Here is a 24662-nt window from a genome sequence, read left to right as displayed (position 1 = left end):
TATTCGGTTTTCTTGTTCCAGGAAACGTGGTACCCCCAACCCACGGTGTTTGTTGCATTTCAGTGCCCGAGTGTGCCGGCCGTCCCATCTCAATCCGCCGTGCATCAGGAAGCCTATCTATCTGAATACATTTGTTGACTGGCGATCAAGCTTTGTTCATTTACAACTGAAGATATACATATCTGGTACAGGAAGGAATACATCCATGCAATATGGCGAGCAGCAAACTACCAAATCTTCCCACAAAGTTTAAGAGAAAGTAACTGATAAGCTTCCTTCAAAGAGCAGCAAAACTAGTATTCTAGCACAAGAGGGGGTCTGGGGGACAACTCCACCTTCCGGTCACCTCCATACCTAAACCCTCTCCACAAGATCTTTAAGTAATAACGGAATACAAATATATAACCTAACTCACTTTAAAACAGAACATACTCTGTAGCACAGAAACTTTCATGGGAAAGGATACTTCCATCCAAGCTACACGAGACCATAACTTAGGGCTACCTAACTCTGGTCACCTCTGCTGAGGGTGAGCAGTGTTATAACAAAACACATCACATACAACTGTGGTCAAAGATTAATCAACAATGCAGCGACTTTATTTGTATGTTTTTCATCTAGGCTGAATTTCTTAGCCTCATTCCAGCTCATCTAGCACCATCCAAACACAACACTGCTTTCCCTGATGCTCTTATGGATTTTATTTTAGAAATCTCTTTTCTGCACCCAAATCTACGTAGTCTTGATAATCTCAAGACCTGGTTCCAGCACTGCTCATCAATAACAAAGCTCTCGACCTCCACCAGCTTATCACTGAACATCCAGGCATACTCTTCTGGTAATTTTTAGATAACTCTGTATTTGTCCAATCCCCCTTCTTACTATTACTATAATATGTTTAAGCCATGAAAAATTTCCAGGCCTGCAAGCCAGTGTGCGAAGAGTGTGTTGGCTGTTGCTGTTTTGAACAGAAATAAGAATTTTGTTACCAACCAAATCCAGTGAAAAATACTACAAGTAACACCAGATCTATTATGGACTACTAAACGGAACATCCATTTTAATTTAGTTATTGTAATGGTTTAAAATTAGGTCTTTGCATTCTACGTCACATGCATTACAACTAATCCAGAGTGCGAAACCTAAGCTGATGCAAACCTGCTCTGGCTTCCTGTTGCTTGAAGAATCTTATTCAAAGCGCTCTGCATCACTCCCAGGCGATCAAAAGGATAGGAGCTATATTTTTACTATCCAAATGCAGGGTCGGTCAAAGGATGAACCTCTGATCCAGAAGGGCCACCATACTGGTCACTCCTTTGACCCCATTTTAAAATAACATGACTGGGAGGGAGAGTCTTATTGTATCGACATGCAAGATCTTGAGAATGCATCGGATGAAAGTAAAAATAACCGCAAATCATCTATAATTCTATCAACATCTGGCTGCTTCCTAAAACAGAATATGACATGGAGGACTTTACAAGATCTACTGGTCTGTACATGCAAACTGGGAGCATAGCTTCTGCTCTTTTGCTCCAGAACTCAATAAATATGCCACTGCAACATGCACCCTCTACCCAGCAATATGACAGAAAGGCATTTCCAATCCTGAAGCACAACACTAATACAAGTTTCTCATAGATAATAATTCTTTCAACCATTCATAACAAATGGGGTAGATACATACTTCGCTGAAAGAGCTGGGGCCTTACAAGGGTAGGAAAGCACTTGCTAAAGGTTCCGACCAGGAAGCGTTTTCATGTGTTTAACATCTAATTAGTTCAGTGGTTTGTTGCTTGTGATGAAGGTCTATAAAGCATGTGTCAGAAGCCCGAGCCCTGCAGCTTCTGGCCTAATCACGGTTCGGTGGTAGGTTTCTACAAGCAGAGAGGCACTCTCTGGTCCTTCATTTCTTCATACACTTATCCTTAGTTGTTAGATAACTGGTTGCTTGCATCGCATTTCACCTCCTATTTTGCTTCGGGATTGCTTTCAGCTTTAGTTATTTTGTAGGGGAAGGTGAATGAACCTTTATCGGAACACTCAAATATCTGAGTTGGTCACGGAATATCATGTATGCCTTTCTGACTCGAGCTTGCTCAATACACCAGGCACACCTTCAATCCGACAGCCCTAACTACATGCACACCAAGCCTTTTCGGCTGGTGACGGCATCTATGGAAAGAAATCCCTGCTGCCCATGGGAAAGGTATAACGTATGACTAATCCAAAAGTAAAACATATAAATTTGAATCGAGATTGTGAAGAATACTAATGTAAATCAATAAACTGTCATTGACTTGAACGTTAAGCAAACAATCTGATATATGCAGAAACAGAAAGCCAGAGGGGGAGGGAGGGACATTTCTATTAAACATTTTGATGCAAGCCATTTGGCTGGTCTCCTCTGATGCAGTTTTCATAAAGCAGTGACTGGAGCATTGAATCGTATAAAAAAGGTTAGTACTCATGCATCCCTTCACATTTCAAAACAGAGAGGACAGAGAGAAATACACTAGGAACAAGCATGTTTGCTCCTCGTCTTTGCCAATAGTGCGGAATAAATTCACAGCAACATTTTAGTGACTAGAAATTGACACCACGCTGTGAAGTTATTGTGACTATATTTAATCTACTTTGCAAAACCAATATGTACAGAACGAGGATAAAATAATATCCATGACACAGACATGGGCCATTTGATTTCTAGTAGTTGCTGTGAATACACTCAATGCAGTATACTATGGTGATGGATGACGGGAAATACGGTCTTCATTCCTTTGTGAACACTTGCCAAAAGATTATTTGTGCTGCGGCTAACATCAAACTTGTGATATCCCAGATCTTGAGCCCTCAATGACCATGTGTCGGTACAGTACAGTGGAACTTTCTGTCAACAGGAAGGAAATCCCTCACCCACATAGAAGGTGGCATGCTTCATCAATGGACCCCTCCTAGCATCAGTCTGTTAGATGCAGGTGTGAGCTACAACCTTATAGAAGGGAGCTCAAGAGGTGTAGTTTTTATGCCAGGCTAGTCAAGGGTGCCTCTGAATAGATGTGAAGAGAATGTGGCGGTGAGCGCCTGGATGAGCAGACAAGATGCGTGCAAGTATAAAACTACTGCTTGGTAGACCTCAGAAATCTTTATTCTAGTCCTCAACTGGTAGGATTAAATTAAATGGGGGTTAATTTGATGCTTTTTGAGAGGCCAACATGTTTCTACCCTATAATACTCTCTAAGGAGGTGCAGGGTGCTTTCTTCAAGGTCAGTGACACTCTCTGCATTGAAGTAGTAAAACTAAACAAAATTAAATAAAGTGAAAAAAATCAAGAACTGTAGATGCAGTAGCTACTGTCTTCGAAGGCAAGTCAGCTTGTCATCCCAGATGTAGTTTATCTTGTGCCTAATCTTACTATTGAGGTTTTTAAGGAGCTGAGTGGTCGTTTTGGGTCCCTGCCTTGATTTCACTCCCGTCTCTCAAATTTGGTCGACTTAACCACCACTGATTTTATTCCTACCCTTTGGGGTGCTGGGATAAAGATTTCTGACTTATACCAAGAGGTAGTTTTCTACTCATCTACCATACCCCTATGCTCATCCAGTCTTTACCACCACTGCCTCTTCATCTATTCAGAAGCACTATCCTGATAGTAAAAAAAACAAAAAAAACCATCTTTTGAGCTCACTTCCAAGGTTGTAGCTTGCACCTGGATCTATCAGACCAGTACCAGAATGGACGGAAATCCATGTATCTACTGAAAAGCAACAGTGGATGGTCTTCTTGTATTTTTAGATCTCGCCTGAACCAGCGCCTGCGCTGCTCTGCGAGACATTTAGTACAAAGGTTTTCAAAGTGCTACCTCGCTGGCCTAACACTTGCGTTCACACGAGCGTGCACGCGTGCAGCCGCCATCTGCCTCCCTTCCAGCGCGATCGCTGCTGCGCGTGCACCACTCGCGATCACTTTCGCTACGATCGCGATCACTTTCGCTTTCTCAGCCGCGCGGCCGTTACATTTACAGCCGCGCGGCTAATGCTTGTTAAATTTCCTTTAGCTGCTCCAGCACTCGCGGACTTGGGCTGGTTTAGAATTCTCATCCTAGCCGACGATAAATATTGGCCTTTACAAGCACCTGGACCACGTGTTCAGACTAATGCTGTTAATTCCATCTACCCTCCAGTCTCTTCTCCTTTACCCCTGTTACCTGGCTAACCAAGTGTATTTAACTAGCTCAGGGGGCAGTTTCCTTTCCCATCAGCTTCCCCTACTGCGTCACCGAAACCTGGTCTCCGAATTTCACCCGTCATGCAGCGCGTCGAAGTCTCACAAATCCATGTGTGAGTAGCTCAGTCCAGGGTAATTCTTGTCATTTTGCTCCTGCTTTCTACATTCAGGACTGCAAGTACCCGAACACCAAGACTCTATAAGCCAGTCGCTCATGGACATGGGAAACCCGAGAGCGCTGCTTCTCTTCTCCCAGCTTTATTCGCGCCTACGCAGAACTCTATCCTTTTTGCAGCCTTCTCTATGCTTCTTGCTCAGCTCGAGACCAAAGTTGGAGTGTCCCAACTTAGTACATTTCAGTCGCTGCTTTAACCCAAGCGCCCTAGAAACAATTGCTTATGTGGTAATGGATCACGTAAACATTATTATGCCTATGGAATTTAAATTTGTGCTGCCGTTCATGCATAAAACATATTAGCGATCAAGCAAACACCACCGCCAAATTTAAATCCTGCTGACATAAAACTGATTATCAAGTCAACACCACCGACAAATTCAAATACTGCTGACACAAAACATTTGACGTTACCCAGCGCCTGATGTTCATAATCTTGTGCTGCTGGGCACTTGCTTCGCACACCTCCTTCTCACCCAGTATTCTCCCATTCCTGTTACTTGTAAGCTTTCAATTCAGATTTGCATTCTTTTTCTTGAGAATGGAGTGCACGGTATTGACTTTGCTTACGAGTGGGGTACTCATGCGGCCCTCAATGTTTCTATCCTCTAAAGATGTAGAGTGCAACTTATTTAGTTGTAGTCATTGTCGCTGTCTGCAATTCTGTGTCTGTCTCCCCGAGGTTTTCTTCTCCTACCTCTACCTTAGCCCTCGAAAACCATTGTTAAAAGTCTTGTGTATGTGTGAGTCTGAAATCCTAGCCACAAACAGGGTCAGAAAATAGGCCTTGGCACCCAAATAAAAGTGGTCCCTATAAAGGAATTAGACAACTAAAATTGTGGCCCTTGTTTGCAAAATGAGTCCGTTTAATTTTTTTTTTAAGACACACTGTATATGTATTTTGCAATATATTGAAGACTGCGTGGATTTGAACTTGCTGGAGGCAATATTTCTTTTTTATATCTGTAAAATCAACAGCAAAAAACAGCCCAGCAAACCATAACAGAGGCCCACAAACAGTGAAAAAATGGTGCACTAACTGACCTGTCAGACAAGCCCACCAGGCACTGCCTGATTCCCTAATGGGCAGTTTGACGCTGGCCACAGACGGGAGTGAGGAGATGACTTTGTGTTCACCCCCTCTAGGCCAAGCCAATTGTATCTGTCCTTCTGAAGCTTGAGAGGAGCAACCAGGCCTTTAAGTGGCCTGGGTCCTGCTGCTGCTCAGCACCGGCAGTTCTAACAAGCATTGGCCTAGCCAATAGGTCTCGCTTTTGGGACCTTATAAGTATTTAGTTATGCAGCACAATATCCTTGGTGCAACAACAAAGTGTTGCATGGCTAAACACAAGGTCCCAAAGGCAAGACCTATCGGCTATGTCAATGCTTGTGTAAAAGTGAGATTGGACTGAAGTTTGGTAAGTCTTGTAGGGAATTTAGAAGTAATTTTAAGTTCGATGGCATTTTACATATTTTTTCTAATAAATTCTAACTAGGACGCTCGGTCTACCTATCACCCCTCCTTTAAACGCATCTCTATGGCTATCGAGTTTGGATCATATGTACCACTATTTGTTTAGTATCTCATACTGTTCTATTACCAGAGTATATTATACTGTATTACAACTTTGGTGCATTCATTGATTACAACTTTGGAGCATTCATTAGAATGTTTATCTCATCAATAGCTTGTTTTTTATGTTTTGATAACGAGGACATGTAAATAGGACTCAGTATAAAATGTATAACACTATAAACTAGTGTTGTAGTGATATATTATCAAGTGATAAAAAATGACTTATGACAGTATTTCCTGCAGCCCTGAAGAAGCGGAAGAACAACTGTGAAACACGTGTTGGCACTGGCAGGCATTCGCAGCATTGTGACATTTGCAGGAATGATTTGCTAAGTATATAGTTTCAAGCAATTGGTATAGTACCTGTATAAAACACAACATCAATGGAAGTTGAGATAATTTTCTTAGGATTTACATGTGTAGTATTATGATTCGTAACAATTATAGTGATGACTATGTTCAATGATGATTTGGGAAGAAACATAATGGTGTATATCACGACATCTTTCAAGTTTTGTATGACTTCCCAAGACTGCTGAGAATACAAGTAAATGCAATAGAACGTATTTGATATTATTAGTTTTTTGTTCTGATTGTGATTCTTTATTGGATTCATACTCCCCCACTTCCTATTGAGCCTGATGATGAAGCAGGCCACCTTCTAACTGTCCTGTTGACAAAGTCCCACTAAATTGTACTCAACATACGAACATTGAGGCTCAAGGTCTGGGATATTACCCTTCCTAGAGGACATATCCCAGGGCATTTCCCGATTTCCTTTGTCCCCCTTTTTATGCCATTTGCGTGGTAAGCATCAGCATGGCTATGAATAGCATGCAGAATAACCATTGAACAAGCAAACATGCTCTCCCATCACAACTTAGCAGCTTTAACTTTTAGGTTTATCAAGCAATACACAAAGCGTGCAAGTAATTAAACTAAAGAGTTCCTAAATCGGCACACAGAAACTACCTCAGTTCCATAAGGGGTGACAGACTCCTACTGTCTACCTTGTGCAGACAGGAAGACGGCTTGATTCCATCTCGAGGGAACTAGTTCCGACAGGATGAACAAAACTAAAGCTTCAACATAAAGTAGCAGTTGGTTATTTCTTACAGGAGCCCCAAACACGTCATCATACATTTTAGGGAGACACTGGCCAACCTTCACCTCGATGTCGAACTTCTATTACAATTTTTTTTTTTTTTAACTAATTCTAGTCCGCATCCATTTTGGAGGAGAAATTACTAATTGAACATTTTACTCTTTACCATGTGCCAGTGGAGAAGGAGGCATACTTTCAGCATATACTGCTTGGAAAGCACCACATTTTGCCCCACAGGGACTACTCTCGTCATTAAGCACTAGTCCCTCCCTTTAATAACTATACATGAGAGAATAGAGGAAAATCAGACTCGCGTCCTAGAGATGTCATCTTATAGGGATATGACAGGAGCAGTAAGAGCAGTGCCTTTCAGTCAGGATTTAAAGGCAACTTCGAAGGTACAAAAGGGGGTGGTAATGGACGGAGCATCAGAACCAATCAAACACTCACACCCAGTCAACAGATCTGGGTTTGATCCATCGCCGTTCTTTAGCCCACTCTGCCACCCAAGTTCAGACATGGCCCTATGCAAATCAGTCAGACCCTGTGCCTCATGGGAACAGTCCAGCCCGAACTGCCAAGCCATGCCTTCCCTGGACCGGAAACAAGCCTCCTAGGACCGGTTTCTGGCATTTCAGCCGTCTTCAGCCAGGCTTGCTTGAATCCAGTGGCAAAGTGAGCAAGGGACTCACGTCTGAGCATACCCTGCCAACTTATGGCGAACAAAGCGGTACAAAAGGGGGTGGTGATGGACGGAGCATCAGAACCAATCAAACACTCACACCCAGTCAACAGATCTGGGTTTGATCCATCGCCGTTCTTATGGAAGGTATGCATCTCCTGCTCAGAAACTCAAGTCACCAGGAGACTAAAAGAGATTGAGTTGATCTATTTTCAGGGTGGAGGTCTCTTAATTTTGATTAACTAGAACATTTTTCTTTCACGTTTGATATCCATATTGGTGTAACATTAAGGCGGGCTCTCTTCTGGTCCCTGCTTTACCCTCGTAGTATCTTTTACGGGAGAACAGATCTTAGTTTGAAGCTGGAAGCTCAAGCAAGGTTAACAGAAAAACATACGGGATAAATCTATGCTGCCCAAAACAGTACATCTTATAATGCATATTAGAATGCTGCGATGTTGACAGCTCCTTTGAAGGCAATGGAGCGGCAGCGGGATATAAACTGTGGTATAGGGCCGCAGCTGTCAAATTTACAATATTCTAATCCACAGCCTCGGATTCGCTCTCTCACTTGGCTCTGAAGAATAAAGTCTGTCAGTTTGGCAGAGCAAATGGAAAACTGAAACCTTCCCATCCACCTCAAGAATCTAAGCATCTGATTTCATAACAATTTTCGCAGCTATTTTGATTTCCTAGTCAGTGTTTTGATTCCAAAACCAAACAGATACTTATTGATTATAAAAAAAAAACTCACACGAAATCAAACGTTTTTTGTTCAGACTAATGACTGAGAGCTGGTGTTGCCAAACCACACAAAACATAACTTCAACTGTATGTCAGACTGTCAGGGACAGGCCTTCTATGTAACTGGACACTTTAGCTAGAAAAGGCACACAAAGATCATGTATCAATTTAATGATTTAAAATGATAGTGCCACAGGACTAGAAGCTATATAGGTTTTGGGACCCAACTGTACAAAAGCATACTTTTTCACCAAAACCACTGGCCCATGGACGGGTCAAATTGAATCAAAATGTAACACTTTAAACAGCCTATTTTAGCAGAGTAGGCCTGTGCTATTGAGAGCTAGTAAATTCCGTCCCCCTCTTCTAGTTCCAGTTTTCAGTAAGGAGCATTTCCATACCCAATGACCAGTACATCCTCTAAGCCCAATTCTCACTAAATGTTATTCCACATTTACTAAATGCTCAAAGCTATCCATTTTCTAAATTCTGAGCAGCATTGCAACTGCAATGGGGCAGCTCATTTGTAGCACAAAGTCCGATATTTATTAGACAAGTGCAGTGCAAACGGCCCATACACTTTAGCTCATTAAAGTCATCAATAGAGCTTAAGGTTTTTGCACCACACTAAAAGCATGGCATGAAGGAGTTCAATTTACTGCAGACTTCCAAGTACCCTGCAAATAAACACTTAGTTTATAATACGTTACAGGTCTTCATGACCTGATCTGTTGGATCTCTTGGAGCCCACGAAAGTCACAATTTAGTAAAGCAAATGTTACAGCTTCGACATTCCTAAAATACTGTCCTTTTCTTACATGTGGCCTTTGCATACAACGCAGACTATGCTTTGTAAGTTTACTTTCATTTCAGCGGCAGTGTCAAGCCTTGCTTGCCTATCACAATCGTGATCCCAAAATATTTTTAAGGAACATGACTGCTAAATACCGGATTCAGAAAATCAGAAGAGAGTCTAATAGCTCTGGGATCAAGAGACCTAACAAATCTTGGACAGTCAACTTGAGAAACTGTCCGCTTGCACAGAAAGAAGGTTAGAGGTGAAATTTCATGTTACCATCACCATCCCATAGTGAAAGCCTGGACTACTCTGAATGCAAACACTTTGTTTTAGGAGATCGAATTTATGACATTCAACTATTCCAAAATACATACTGATCAACTGTATGGCTTAAAAAGAGAAGTCAACAAGGTTGTACTGCGTGGAAAGCCTGCGGCACAATACACCAAAAGAGCAAAGTAAGAGTAACGGAGAACATAAAGTAGCACCTTTTCAACTGCAAGTTACAGTCAGGCCCAGCACTAACACAAGAATGAATAGATTCCCCTTGGGACATTAAAAGGCACTGCAATTAATCAATGTACTGAGCAACTTACCCCAGCACTGGTGCCTGCTGAGAAAAATATTGGATGTTTTATATCTGCATACCCTTACCAAGTCAGGTTAATACTGTCTGGCATGATTGAAAACCGCCATCGAAGGAACTGTGGCTATAACCTTAGTATAAATAAAATCATTGAGAAAAATGGTGAAAATCATACTTAAACAATATGTTTATGGCATATAAGAGAGCCTCCAAGAAAAGGACCACACAGCAACAGAACTCATTTTGCAAAAAAACAAAAAAATCTGCTTCGAGACAACTTGTACTAAATTCACCTGTACGGCACCAGCCACGAGCAATACCGTAGCATCCATTGACGCGGAAGTGTCGTCATGGAATGCAAACACCACCACTCGCGCGATCACCTCACCTATCATTGGAAGCTCCTCCATGGTAATGCCCTGAGATTTGAGGTGTTTCTTGATGCACGCCAGCAGCTGCACGTTCGGTCCCCAGCGTCTGCCTAGCTTGTGGATGTGCTGAATCTGTGTCACAAAGCGCATTTCATCGTTCAGTTTACACTCGGGCCTCCAGTCGGAAGGGGGAATCACCCTGCACATACCATACTTTTCATACTGAGATCGGATGGACTCGATAAAAGTTACTGGGTCGTGAAACTCCTTGGAGGTAGGCCGCAGGACGGGTATTTCACACATGACGGGCCACCCACATTTGCCGCTCTTTTCCTGCTTTACTGTGGAGTCGTGGGTCTTGTGCGAGGAATCTGTCTGTGAGGTAGAGTGATTTTCACAGGCCTCGGTTTCCGGCTTGCCATGTGCTTGTTTAACAGGTGTGGTCTTTTCCGTTACGACTGTCCTCTTCGGCCTAATCCTCTCCAAAACCTTTTCTGACCCTTCCTTTTTTACGTGGCCATTCACTACCAGTTTTTCAGCTGCCAGTGGCTTGCTTTTCACCTCGGGTAGGACGACAGCTGATTTGATTTTTTTGGGGGGTGATTGTTTTTCTGGGGAAGTAGCCTCTTCCAGTCGTCGCTTAGAGTTGCGTAGTCCCTCCCTTAACTGCCTACCCTCCTCCACAGGGTTGGTCTTTTTATTGAACTTACCATTAACCCTAACACAGTTTACAGCGGCACAGATCACCCTGGACGCTGCAAGAGATAGCACCTGTTTGCGGGTTTTTGCATTGCTACTTTCTATTTTCCCTGAGATTATGTGTTTAACAGTGGAACTGGGTTTCATGTGGTTGGGTTTGGTTTCCTTGACCAGTTCTCTCTTGGCTTTGGTGTATGTGACAGTTCCCCTAGTCACCGTTGCAGTGTACTTCACAGTTTTGGGTGGTGAAGGTCTCACATCTCTCGTCTTTTTGGCACTGGCTGCATTGGAGCTTGTAGAGGACATCCGAGTGATTCCATTCAATTTAGACACCTGAGAATAAAACGACAAATGCAATTAGTTTGTAAAAAGAAAACCATCATTTTCACAAATAATCCAAACTGTCTGTTTAGTTGATGAAGCTACATAACATTTCAGCCTTTTGCACATGCAAGAAAACACCTACAGCTACAAATCAGCATGATGATTGGAGAGTGTTGACTGTTTCTGGAAAGCCTTTAACAATGTGGCAGGTTCTTTGTGCAGTATGTGATATGAGATGTGTCCTAATAGAGCCGTGAGGCCGATCGGGGAGGGAGGTTGTTACGGACTTTTATTGGACTCTCCCTATGCTATTTTTATGTGATAAATTGGTCGTTTTTCCGTAAATGCCATAAAAAACGTACGTAAAAAAACTACAAATCAGCAAGCTGAGAGTCTAAACTTGATTTGATTCAAATAAATGGGTTCCAAGGAAACACCGAATTATGCTATTTCCATAATGAAATCGTAGAGGAAAAAAAAACAGTCATTACAAATATTTTCTGCTTTGGACACACACACAAACCAAAAAGAGACAATGATTGGTCTTGCATTTTTTCTAAGGGAATAGAAGAGGTCTGTCGGAATATTTACAACAGCAGAGGGAAAGATCTTTATGACACAAAGCGAAGGACGTTTTGGCAGTTCAATCACCGTCTTAAACGTGATACAGAGTGGTCGAGAGCAAAAGTCGGCTGGTACCCAATGCCTGCCTTCAAAGGTCAGTTCGATATTCAGTTTTAATTAGCTTGAAAAACACACAGCTTCCTAAAACATGAAGCTACAGTATTTTCGGCCTGATTCTGCAACGCGCTAGTGGCAGATACTTCGAAAAGCGTTTAGCTACATGCTTGTTCAACCCAAAACGAATACTGCATTCACCTACGAGTCTGTTCAACCAAAAATATAATACTGCCGACCTTCTCCATTTAGAATTCTAATATATATATATATATATATATATATATATATATATATATATATATATATATATATATATATATACATACATATATATATATATATGTTCCATCAAATTGCCCTAAGCATTAAGGACGCACTCACAGTGTATGCACACCATCTGGTTTATTTTAAGGAAAGGCAGCGTCTTCAATCCATCTTTTAAACAATTACGAGCCTGACGCGTTTCGAGGCCTCAAGCCTCTTATTCATAGGCAGCTTGGCAGCGAGTGAACAAACAGTGCTCCGATTTGCATAATTACAAGCATGATGTCAATTAAATCGCCCTGAGTGGGCTTTTGCTGAGTGCAAATATTTACGTGCTTGCTGGGATTTGTAGTCCAGTTTGAAACGGAGCTTGCAAGTTTTCTTTCCCTGAGTGGGTTTTGTTCTTTCACACATCCTTTCAGCAATATTAAAGCCTTAAGTAGGTCTTTTGGATGAGGCGCCAGTTGAATTTACTCCGCAAACACTGTGCTGGATACCAGGCGTGGATACAGTTCCCGCCTCACAGCCCCTCTTGCTTCCGAGGCGGTGCAGTCCTCCATATATATATATATCTATCTATATCTATATCTATATATATATGGTTTCTAGACAAGTCGGGGTAGATGGTCGAAGTTTTTGGTGTTCGCTGCATTTTCCTAGTGCCATTATTGTATATACAGATGTATGATTTCGATGCAACTATTGGCCATCCACTTTATAGTGTTAACACGGGTTACTCTTGCACTAATTGGTGCAGTAGTTGATGTTGCTTAAACTAGAAAACGATGCACTATCAGTGCTGCAAGAGCGTTCTAAATGCACAATATGTGCTATACAAATAACTTTTTATTTTAAAGTAATGTTAACAACCTAAAAGCGAAGCAGCCTCCAAACAGCTAGCACAAAGGCTTTTCCTGATTCGTTGACCATTAAGTAACAATGCATTCTTGGATCAGCAAATGGCACAAAATGACAACAGACAAGAAATTCCCAACCAAAAAAATTTACCAGGCAAGTGAAACTCTTAAAACTCTGGAAACTTTTGATAAACCTGTTAAATTATTTCAGGTATCAAATGGTGTCCAAAATTTCAGAAATGTGCGACAAAAACCGAACCTCTGTTCAACATGTCAGAAATCTGTGCCAGAAGCCTTTTTATGTGGAAGGTTAGGAGCCTGGGAATCACTTCACACCCTGATTTTTTCCCCAAATCGTTTAATGCAATCTTAAACGCAAGCATAGGCTGTGAACCTTTAGAGTTCCATTTATCTCTTGCAGTGTTACACCCAGCAAACACTGAAACACCTAGGGCATCAGGATATCTGTCGGAAAGGCTCAGAACAGCATTCGGTTCGTCCGAATCCGTATCGGAACCTAAGTTTTCGACCGACTCGGAAACATTTTCGACCGACTGATTACAATGTTAGGTAACCGTTCAGACCTTCTGACTCTGTTCCGAATGGCATTCGGAGGAACAGAGTCTGTTGGGGCTGAATGGTACAGGTCTAAGGATCACGTTTCCGACTGACGTATTACGATGTCAGATTCGGACAGCCTTTCTGACTCGGTTTGTCTGACACGGATCGGCTGTCGGAAACTGACTTTGGGGGCCCGTAGCCGGCCCACATTCAGCCCCATGAGGGTACCCATGGGACCCATCTTTGCAACCATGCACAGTGTGGCAGGCACCATGAGGTGCCCACCACAGGGTACACTGTTTTCCGCAAGCACCCCTTTTTTCAATGGGAGCCTGTGTTGTCGGTCAGAACACAGGCTCCCACTGAACGGTGTTCAGGGAACCATTGTAATTGGTCGGACTCCTCGAATCCGATTAGGTCGGAAACCATTCCGACACCGAGTCGGTCGCAATGCTTTCTGACCAACATTGTAATGAGGCCCTTAGTGTTGCTCATCACAAATCTGATTAACAGGTAAGAAAGACATTTGGAAGGTATATCTGCTTTTACTCCCATATGTTTGCATGCTTTTCAGGGTATCTTCGAAATTCATAAATCAACTCCTCCGCTTTGGCTGAGTAGTCCATGTTTCAGATCTATTTAATTGGGTGGAGGTAATGCAGTGGCTCTCCAGTATCTGCTATGTCTCTCTGCCACAATCCGGTCCATTGCCACCAACATGCTTGTACCCCTAGGCAACTTCACTTGTACAGAAGGGGGGACGCTAGGTGGCGCACTAGCGAATGGTCGCCTTAGTGTAAGGCTCCCGCAGTCCGGCGACATTTATCCTGCATAACATCCTTAAATGGCGAATTGGAGGGCTGCGATTGCACACAGCGAATGCCTGAGAGGTCCGGTGCTGGCTGTCCGAGTTGCGGCTTTGTAGACGCTACACCGAAGAAGATACAAGCTCCGGAAGCCCTGGCGACCTGAGCGGCTGGAGGACGCGTGGCGACCTGCTGGGGACGCCTTCTAGGCGAGACCGGGGCTTCAATAACTGCCGTAGGCCACTGACAGGCGAAGGGCGCGAAGCGGACCCCGAGGACCGGCGCTGGCGAGGAGAACGGCGTGAGGCCCCCCCCCCCCCCCCCGGGTCAGAGGTATTCCTGGAGAGACGGGCAGAGGAACTTTCCCCCCCCCCCCATCGGAAGAGTGGAAGCGGATGTCTGGCTGGGGGTGGCAGCTGAGGGCACACCGGCTGACTGCGTGCTGCGTGGGGTTGGCGGACATTGGCAGAAGGACTGGGTGGGTTGTGAAGGAGCCCCACTCCACCTCGCCGCACTGACTGACCTGTAGCGAAGCACAGGGGCCCTGGAGTGGAATCGCACGCAGCCCCGGAGCGCCTTGGATCCGCGGGCGCTGACGTCCAGAGGGCTGCGGGTCCGGGACTGAGCACGAGTAGGCGGTGGAGGAAACTGCTGACGCCCGTGTCACTGCCTGAGTGAATTGAGGGGCAGTGCTGGCCGAATACGTGTTGCCGCTACCCCGGGCTGTACTGCCGGTCGCTGCGCGCCGCTTGCTGCGAAGTGTGTGCTGTGGGTCCGTGGGGGCCGTCTGCACGGCGCGTCCCGCTGCCCGATCTCCTTTACCAGCTGGAGCTGGGTGTTGGCGCTACGGAGCGCAATAGTGGAGGATTGTATGCCATGCCTCTGGTGAGGTGACTGCGCCACGTGCGGGTACGCTGGTGGGGGCCATCGACTGGGCTGGCCTGGGCACCGGAGCTGCTGACGACTTGGGGAAGCTGAGGCCTGACGCGGGGACACACCGGGAGGTTGGATCCGGCACTGGTGAGGTGCCCTCGTTTCCTCCTTGCACTTGCCTGCTGATTGCTGCGGGCCTGATTCTGTGGCAGAGGTGACTGCAGAGCGGTCCGGTTCTCGGTGCGAAGTCCTGTCCTGCCAGCGGATCGCGATGGGCAAGACTGACACGAGACAGACCAAGCTGTCGTTCGAATCCGGCAAGAAGGGGACTAAACCTTTGGAGGCGCCGCAAGTCCTTGATGGAGCGAATGGAGCTGCTGGGGGGGACTCCTCGGCTGCGTCGGCGAGCCTGCAGGAGGTGCTGTGCGAGATGCGCCAGGGGTTTGCGACGTTCGCTGATAAAGTGGATAGGATATCGTCGAGAATGGATGCAGTGGTGCATAAATTAGATGCGCACGAGGAGCGACTGAAGGGTGCGGAACAACGGATATGGGATGCGGAGGACACGGCTTCGCAGCACACCTCGCAGCTCACCAGAATGGATAATCTGCTGCGCGTCATAGCGCCCAAGAACGAGGATTTGGAGGCGAGAAACAGGCGCAACAATGTTCGCATCATTGGAATTCCGGAGACGACCAATGTGGGCAAAATGGAGGAGTATGTGGAAAAGATGCTGCTCGCTGCAATTGGCTCGGAGGCGTTTTCTCCCCACTTTATAGTGGAGAGGGCACACCGCTCCCTGGGCCCTAGACCAAAACCGGGAGCGACTCCCCGGCCCATCATTGCCCGGTTACTGAACTACCGGGATCGTGATGCGGCCCTGAGAGCAGCGAGGGGTACACGGTCTCTATTTTATGAGGGTAACTCATTTACGCTGTTTCCGGATTTCACACCAATAGTCCAGGAAGAGCGCAGGAAATTCATTGCGGTGAAGGCCAAGCTGCGGCCATTACAACTGGACTACGCGCTCCTTTATCCAGCGCGACTGCGGGTCACATACCAGGGCCGACAGCGGTTCTTCACGACTCCACAGCAGGTGGAGGACTTCCTCAAACACTACAAACGTACCCACAAACCGGGTGCGGAGGTAGACGATGAGCAGGTGCCGCTGCCCGGGGAGAGGCTGGATGGCGAACTGTAAGTAGAGCAGACGAACAATATACACTGTCCTCTGGGGGCGAGTAAGTACTCTGTGTGGGAGCTGCGATTGTTATACCACTGGATGCTGACATTGCATTGGACTGGTTACACTGTGTCTCTCCTCGGGTCTGCGGGGAGGGGAGACATGGGTGGTACCGCTGAGAGGGCTGCAGTTTTGCACGAGATGTTTGTAGAGGATATAGATGTGTCTCCTCCATAAGTTGTGCATTGCGGTGTGGCTGTTGTAGTACTCTAAGGTTGCCAAAGCTTATACCGCCGGACACCCCCTCTGGGTCATCGAGTCAGACTGCCGTATTGGTGGGAGTCTGGAGTAGATGAGGGGGAATTAGTGGTGCCACCTAGACGAACTCCCCGGAGGGAAATACCCGAGACTTCATGGGGAGTTATGGGAACTGTTTTCGCCCTTGTTCGGGGGGCAATTGTGGGAGGGATGGGGAGGGGACATGGCTGGCAGGTTGGGGTTTGCTTCAGTGGGTGGGGGGAGGGTGTGGGGGGGGCGTTGTGGAGGGAAATGTTCGGAGTTTGAGGTTGGGGGAGGGGGATGGGGGGTAGAGGGGGAGTTTCGTTCACGGAGAGTACTTGGGATGGAACTGTCGAAGATGGCTGTGCTGCTTGCTCATTTGGGGCTGCTGTTGTTGCTGCTGTGGTGTGCATGGTTGACTATGCGAATGCAGGCGAAGGAGCGGTGCTGGAAGCTGGGATGCTGCCGGGAGAGTGGGTATCAGCTGAAAGATGACTGTGATGACTAGGAGAGAACGGATCACGGTTCTATCGTGGAATGTCCGGGGCTTAAATGATGCTAGAAAATGCAGAAAAGTGTTGGCTTATTTAGAACAGCACCAGGTACAGATCGCATTGTTACAGGAGACACACCTTGCCCCCCGATTGAACTATACTCTGGCTGGCAAATGGGCGGCGTTTCGCAGCTTTTCGTCCTACTCAGGGTATGCTAGGGGGGTGGCGATCTGGATCAAAAAGACTGTACCTTTTGTGAAGCTTGGTGAGCGTGTGGATACGGAAGGTAGATTTGTGATGTTATGGGGCAGGCTGGGTACCGACACTATCACGATCATGAACTGTTATGGCCCTAATGTGGACTCGCAGACCTTTTTTACACAGTTATGGGGACAGATGCTCAACATTGGCTCCATGCACATTTTATGGGGAGGCGATTTTAATGTGGCGCTGGCCCCGGGATTGGACAGATCCGATGGCAGTTATCACTACAACAAGAAAGCGCGAGATGCATTGGCAGGTATATTGGAGGAAGGGAACTTAATAGATAGCTGGCGGTTCGTACATGCTGGGCTGCGGGAGGGCACGCACTTTACAACATTTGCTAACTCATGGGCTAGACTGGATTATTGTTTTGTGTCCCGGGGCATAGCCGTAGACTTGGGGAAGGTTATGCACCTGCCTCGGACGTACTCGGATCATTGCCCGGTCCTTGTCCAGATAGCACTCCCGGGGTATGGGGGAGCGGCTATGCGATGGCGTATGCAGCCCATGGCCCTCCTGGACCCTCTGTTTCAAGCAGAGCTGGGGGAAGAGATTGCAGAGTTTTTTCCTCGCAATAAAGATTCGGTAGATAGTGTGGAAACCATCTGGGAGGCATTTAAAGTGACGGTCAGAGGCTACTATATTGCGAAGAGCTTTGGGGTCTTGAAAGATATACGAAGAACGCTTGCGAAATTTAGAAACGGAACTTAAAGGGTTGGAGACTAGGATGAACCAGGAGCCGATGGGTCCCCTCCACGGGGAATTCAGAGAACGTCTTACACAGTATGAAAAGGAGGCGGATAGGGAGGCTCGATTCTGTGGCAAATATTGTCAGGCTCGCAGATTCTGCGAGGGGGAGCGACCAGGGCGCGCACTAGCGGAAGTTACTCGGCTGCCGCGTTACAATACACACATATTGGAGGTATGCACGTCAGAAGGGGTTCCACGTCGTGATACCAAGGGTATTTTGGAGCAATTCACTACACATTATAAAGATCTTTACACGGCACGCAGCGCGGGCGAGGTGGATTTTGGGGGGTTTCTAGATGATGTTGCACTGTGCTGGTTGAGTGATGACCACAGACAATTTCTAGGTGCACCGTTTGAATTGGATGAAATCCGGGAAGCAATTATGTCTCTTAGCAACGGTAAGGCGTCGGGCCTGGACGGGCTGCCAGCAGAATTTTATAAAAGCTATATTGATATTATGGCCCCTGTCCTCAAGGAGGTCTACGAGGAGTCTCTGGAAGTGGGAGTATTGCCTGGGTCCATGAGAGAGGTGTTGATCACCTCATTGCTGAAACCTGGCAAGGTCCCTACTGACTGATGCGTATAGGCCGCTCTCACTGTTAAACTGCGACGCTAACATTTTAGCGAAGGTGCTCGCCAATAGATTATCGCTACTGATGCCCAAAATAGCCCTCCCAGACCAATCCGGGTTTATCCCGGGGCGATCCACAGCCCATAACTTGCGTACCCTTTTCTCCCTGATGCATACAATCGCGCCGGAGTTACCTGTGGCTGCAATATTTCTCGATGCTACCAAGGCCTTTGACTCTGTGGAGTGGAACCATCTATTTGCTATATTGTATAGGATGGGGTTTCCAAAAATATTTGTTGCCTGGGTGCGATTGCTGTATACGGACCCGAAAGCGAGAGTCTTAATCAATGGGGAGATGTCGGGCCCGATTTCATTGACCAGAGGCACCAGGCAGGGGTGCCCATTGTCCCCGTTGTTATTCGCTATTGCGATGGAGCCATTGGCTTGCCGTATTCGACAACTGCATAAGCAGAGCGCTTTTAAATGCGTCCAACGTCAGATAGACGTGTCATTGTATGCCGATGACTTGACGTTGTATGTGGTGGATCCGCTGGCGCATCTCAATCCATTGCTCCGGGAGTTCTTGGTCTTTGGCCGGATATCCGGTGTACAAATTAATTGGCAGGAGTCGCAGTTCTTTCCCCTGACCCCTGCGGTGCGCCGCTTTTCACTGGACTATCCACTCGACTGGTGTGACTCCGATTTGCGGTACTTGGGGATACAGATATCAAAGCAGAGGGAGGAGACCGTGCGTTTAAATTACGGTACGGCCATCGCTAAACTAACAGAGGATGTGACGCGATGGATTTCTCTGCCTTTCACCATGGCTGGGAGGGCCTCACTTATTAAAATGGTGGTGTTGCCTCGGTTTTTATATTTGTTCCAAAATGTCCTTAATTATCCGGGTGCTTTTTTCTTCCGTACACTTCGCACGGAATTGATACGTTTGTTCTGGGCTGGAAAGCAGCCTCGATTGGCATGGTCAATTATTACCCAGCCCTATGGGAGAGGGGGATTTGACGTCCCTGATTTTTTGGCCTACTACCTTAGCGCTCAGGCCCACTTCGCGTACCACTGGTTTGCGCCTACACCATTTATGCCACAGCTGGCTGTGGAGGACTGGATTGTCCGGCCGCTGCAACTGAAGGGTATTATTCAAGGCTCACCCAGGGTGCTCGACACTCCAGCCGCAACGGTGACGTGCACGATGGATGCGTGGCAGCGGATCCTCCGCAAAGTTGCACTTCCGTTCTTATACACGCCAAAATTGCCACTGGCTTACCACCCGGATCTATCCTTGTTGCAGGAAAAGGGGTTCCAGGAGATGTGCGCTGGTCTCGGGGTTCGATACTGGGGAGATCTCTTCCTGGATGGTCGGTTTAAGACGAAAGAGCAGTGGTTCCACGGGGATCAGCACACACCGTTAGATGTCTTTTATTATCTTCGGCTGAGGCAGGGACTGAGGGCTGTCCTACCGCACTTTCCAGAGGAGCCTGCGGTGGTTTTGCCTCTACAAGTGGTACTTACGTCAGAGGATGGCAAACATCTAGTCTCGCACTTTTACCGAAGTATTCGGGAACATAGTGGTGGCGGGGAATGCAGAGCGCTCAGACAGTGGAGTGAAGATCTAGGGAGGGACATAACGGAAGCGCAATGGGCGTACTGTTGCGGGTTAACCTCACAGATATCAGCTAGCTGCAGACTACGAATTATTCATTATAAGTTCCTACAGCGAATGTACTACACGCCTGCGAGGAAGCTGCGGTTTCACTTAGCGGATGATGACAGGTGTGAGCGTTGTCGCATGGAGGGGGCAGATTTTTTACACTGGTCATGGCTGTGTCCGGCAGTGGCGGAATATTGGACGCAGGTCCACAAGGCGCTGACAGTTATGATAGGGGGTACGGTCAACTGTGATCCGCTAATGATGCTGTTGGGCTATACTATGAGTCTACCTAAGGCACATCGGAAGTTCGGGGATGTGGCACTGTTGATGGCGAAAAGGAGAGTGGCTTGTGGGGAGGGGCCGTGCGCCGAAATTCAAGGAGTGGATCGCCGACTTACTACACTGTCAGGAACAGAGCCTACTATACGCAGAAACACAGCCGGTGCGTAGTAGGGCCAAGGACATTTGGGACCCGTTCAGAGCATATTTAGCGGCTGAGGGCACTCCAGGGCAGGACGGAACTCGGGAGCCGGGCGGGGCGAGCCTTGGGACCACTGCGCAAGGGGCGGGATAGTGTGATTGGGATCCGATGGGATGTTTGGCTTGGCTGGAGGACGAATGTTGACGGGTGGGCTGTGTTTCTAGCGGACGACATTACAGCTGCGAGGTGAAAGACACTGCTGCGGAGATGGCTGGTTGAGCTGACCAGAATGGAAACGCTCTAGGAGTAGAGGAGTGGAAGTGTCCATACGCGGCTGTGGCAGGAGGAATGCTGGCATGTAGGCCTGGAATGTAACGGAAAATGGGTGGGGGGTGGCGATTGTGGACGGATGGCTGGGAGGGTGGCCCTTCATTGCGGCTCACTATTGGGATCGCTGTGGCGGGAGCTACGGAAGGGTGTGTTGCAGTATGGCATGTTCACTCGGACTATGGGGAGAGCATTGCTGAGCATCATGCATTACTATGACGAAGGTGCCTCCTAGTTACCAGTAGATTATTGAACGGATTTCCCTCCGACGGACTCTGCCGATCCCGCACATGGCAGACATGCGAAAATAAGCTAAGCGCACCTGTATGACCCCGAGCTCAGTAGGCACAGGATTGAACTGATCAGTGAGATGTGTTGTAGCTTCTCGCCGCCGGGCCTCCGGGCTGTCGGACAAATGGCTGTGTATCTTATAGACGATGGCTAGAAATGTGATGGACTACAGCCGGCCCGAGGGGTTGTAGGCGCACGGCTGTAATGTTGATGTACTAAAAAACAAACAAATGTTGGATCACCCTGGGGTACCGAGCCCTAGACAAAGAAGTTACTTAACAATGGGAGAATTTTTGCAGCCTGAAGTTTTTTTAGATTCACACGCTGTGCATCTATTCTGCCATCTAGTGCTTGGGTCCAGAATTATGTCCTGCTCAATCAATCAATCAAAATAGCTTTATTCGATTCTATATCATAAAATCATAAAAGCACAGTAATAAAAGCACATTAGACACAAATACAGTTCTCCAAGTTCAAATACACTCAACACGATGATAAAAATACAGTTAATATAAAAACAAGAATGCATAATATACTCCATATATATATACACAAGAGGGTACAGAAACACCAGATATTCACGATTTCTTCACATGGTGTTCTGAAACCTTATAACAACTTTTAAAAAGGAAGAGATAGCCACGATATTAAATTAATTTTTTGGCATCTGTAATCTTATGAAAGCTATTCTACATTGTTTTAACTTCCATCTTCTAAGTATGGGCAATAAAAATATATTCCTCGGTACAGCATAATATTTACAAAATAAAGTGCAATGCATTGTAGTCAATCTAGAAGTATCGTCACAGGGGCATATCGGATGGTGTTTAGTCCAATCATTAATATCGGGAAATGTAACCATCCTAAAGAAAGACCCACTGCGGAAACGGGCCAAAAGCATACGAGAGAAGCTACTTTGTACCACTATTAGGTAGGGTTGTGGGCCTATACAAGTGGACATCAAATGATTAGCCATAACCGATTTCTTTTTTCTCTCAATAAGCCAGCGTTTGTTCTCTAGATATTTCAGGCAGTGTGTCTTAAGGGATTTCTAAACACGGATTCCAAGCTACTGGGATTACAAAAATATTCAGGGTGACCTATGTTATGTGTTATGTTCTTTATGTAACTAATCCACGATAAATTTGCCACCCTGTCCAGCTTAAGGCAATCCATAATTACGTCCCTATTGAAGCCCGTCTCGAACGATACCCATATCTTGTGCCATAAAAGGAGAGGGGTGATCTTTATAGTGTCAGAAATATATACTAGGCCAAGTTCCTTGTGACAACAATAAGTGGCTGTCGAACTAGGGACCGCCAGTAAATAGCGCAGAAAAGAGTTTTCACAGCGTTGTATATGGTCCACGCGTTCAGTACCCCATATGCCTGCCCCATATGTGCCTATTGAAATACATTTAGATTTATAGATGGCCAACAGCTCTGGGACAGGTCTTCCACCTAGTTTTTTAGCAAGATTACTGACAGCTCCTATAGCTCTCATCATGGTCAGCTTTCTATTGTTCGTGGCTGCTACCCAAGAGTCCCTCCTATCCATGGTTAGACCTAGGTATGAAAATGTATCCGTGCTTGCAATTTTATCATCATCAATAAAAATATTACATGTCTTTCTCAATTTTGTCCCACAGCTCATGGTGAATGTCTTGGCGATGTTAACTTTTAAATCCCGCTCGGACATATAAGCAACAAAGTTTGAGACCGACTTTTGCAAACCCAGTTGTGTCCGTGACATAATAACCGCATCGTCTGCGTATAATAGAATGGGAACAGGAGTGCCCTTAATGGTTGGATAATCATGCTGGAACTCGCTCAAATACTGCCCCAGGTTATTTATGTAGAGGGAGAAGAGTAATGGGGCAAGAATACACCCCTGTCTTACCCCTCTTTTTATGGGGAACCTAGTTGGGCATTCTCCCTGATTCCCAAACTGTACCCTTGCGCCTGCCCCCCTATATAGTTCCTTTATGAATAACAGCAAGGAAGGATCCAACTCTAGGTCTTTGAGAGTGTCCCACAGCATAACATGTTTAACGCAATCAAAAGCGGAGCTTAAGTCCACGAAGGTGAGAAAAAGTTTACCCTACTTCGATTTTGTATATTTGTCGATTATCAGGGACACATTAAGTCCCTGTTCAATAGTCCCTAGACCTGGTCGAAAACCATATTGAAATGCTGATAACACACCTGTCTCTTGGACCCAGATCTCCAACTTGTTTAAAATGACCCTACCTACTATTTTCATAAAAGCGTCCAATAAAGATATCGGGCGGTAGCACTTCGGCTCATTTCTATTCCCTTTCTTGAATATGGGTATCACAATGGCATCTGCCCAAGTAGGATTTAACCCATGACGGGTACAGCTAATTAATACATTCGTTAAAAGAGGAGCCCATAAACCTATATTAGATTTGTAGGCATCCACAGGAATGCCATCCGGCCCTGGTGCTTTCCTCGAAGCGCTATCAGTTATAGCCTTAATGACTTCCTCAAGGGTAATATTAATCTTTAGGGGGAACGGCCAACGATCAATATTTTCATCCACTCTCAGTGGAACTATATCTGTCATATTACCATCTATGGACTCGTCCCTATAAAGCCCTGAGAAAAAGTCTACCCACATATCACCACTAATGGCCATATCTATAATATCTGTCTATCTGTTATTGAAGAAAGGGGCATTAACAGCTCTCCAGAAGCCGGTATTATCTTTGTTTATACAGGCCTCGTGTAAGGCTGCCCATGCTTCCTTTTTTAATGTTGTCCTGGGATTTTTTTGCGCCGACTGGTACAAAGATCTTGCCTGCCTTATTTTATCCCTGCACCTCGGTACATTATGTAAGGCCTTTTTTAAATGGGTATGAGCCTTGGTACATTCTTTATTGAACCAGCCCTGGGGAGTTTGCTGGCCATATCGTTTTTTTCTTGTTAGCAGCTTCCTGGCCTCATCTGAGATGTTAAGGAAAGCATTAATTATATCTTTATCCTCCCTGTCCTGTGAAAGGCATGTCACTATATCCTCTCTACTATTATTGATCAGGCCTAGGAGGAATGCCCCGGGATCCACT

At 46.0% G+C, this 24662-nt stretch overlaps 1 protein-coding gene across 3 annotated transcripts in view; it reads right to left on the bottom strand.

Annotated features, from left to right (window-relative positions):
- JARID2 (jumonji and AT-rich interaction domain containing 2) overlaps positions 1–24662 on the bottom strand; it is a 671808-nt gene that overhangs the window by 163293 nt on the left and 483853 nt on the right. For all 3 annotated transcript variants that reach the window (XM_085607031.1, XM_085607030.1, XM_085607032.1), the window contains exon 7: positions 10284–11298. In XM_085607031.1, the coding sequence (XP_085463157.1) occupies positions 10284–11298 (1015 nt within the window). The remainder of the gene's footprint in view (positions 1–10283; positions 11299–24662) is intronic.

This window comes from Triturus cristatus, chromosome 5_2 (assembly GCF_964204655.1).
Source record: "Triturus cristatus chromosome 5_2, aTriCri1.1, whole genome shotgun sequence".
In the NCBI taxonomy this organism is placed as follows: Eukaryota; Metazoa; Chordata; class Amphibia; order Caudata; family Salamandridae; genus Triturus; species Triturus cristatus.
Note: the sequence above shows the minus strand (reverse complement) of the source record. Positions and strands in the feature narration are given on the sequence as shown.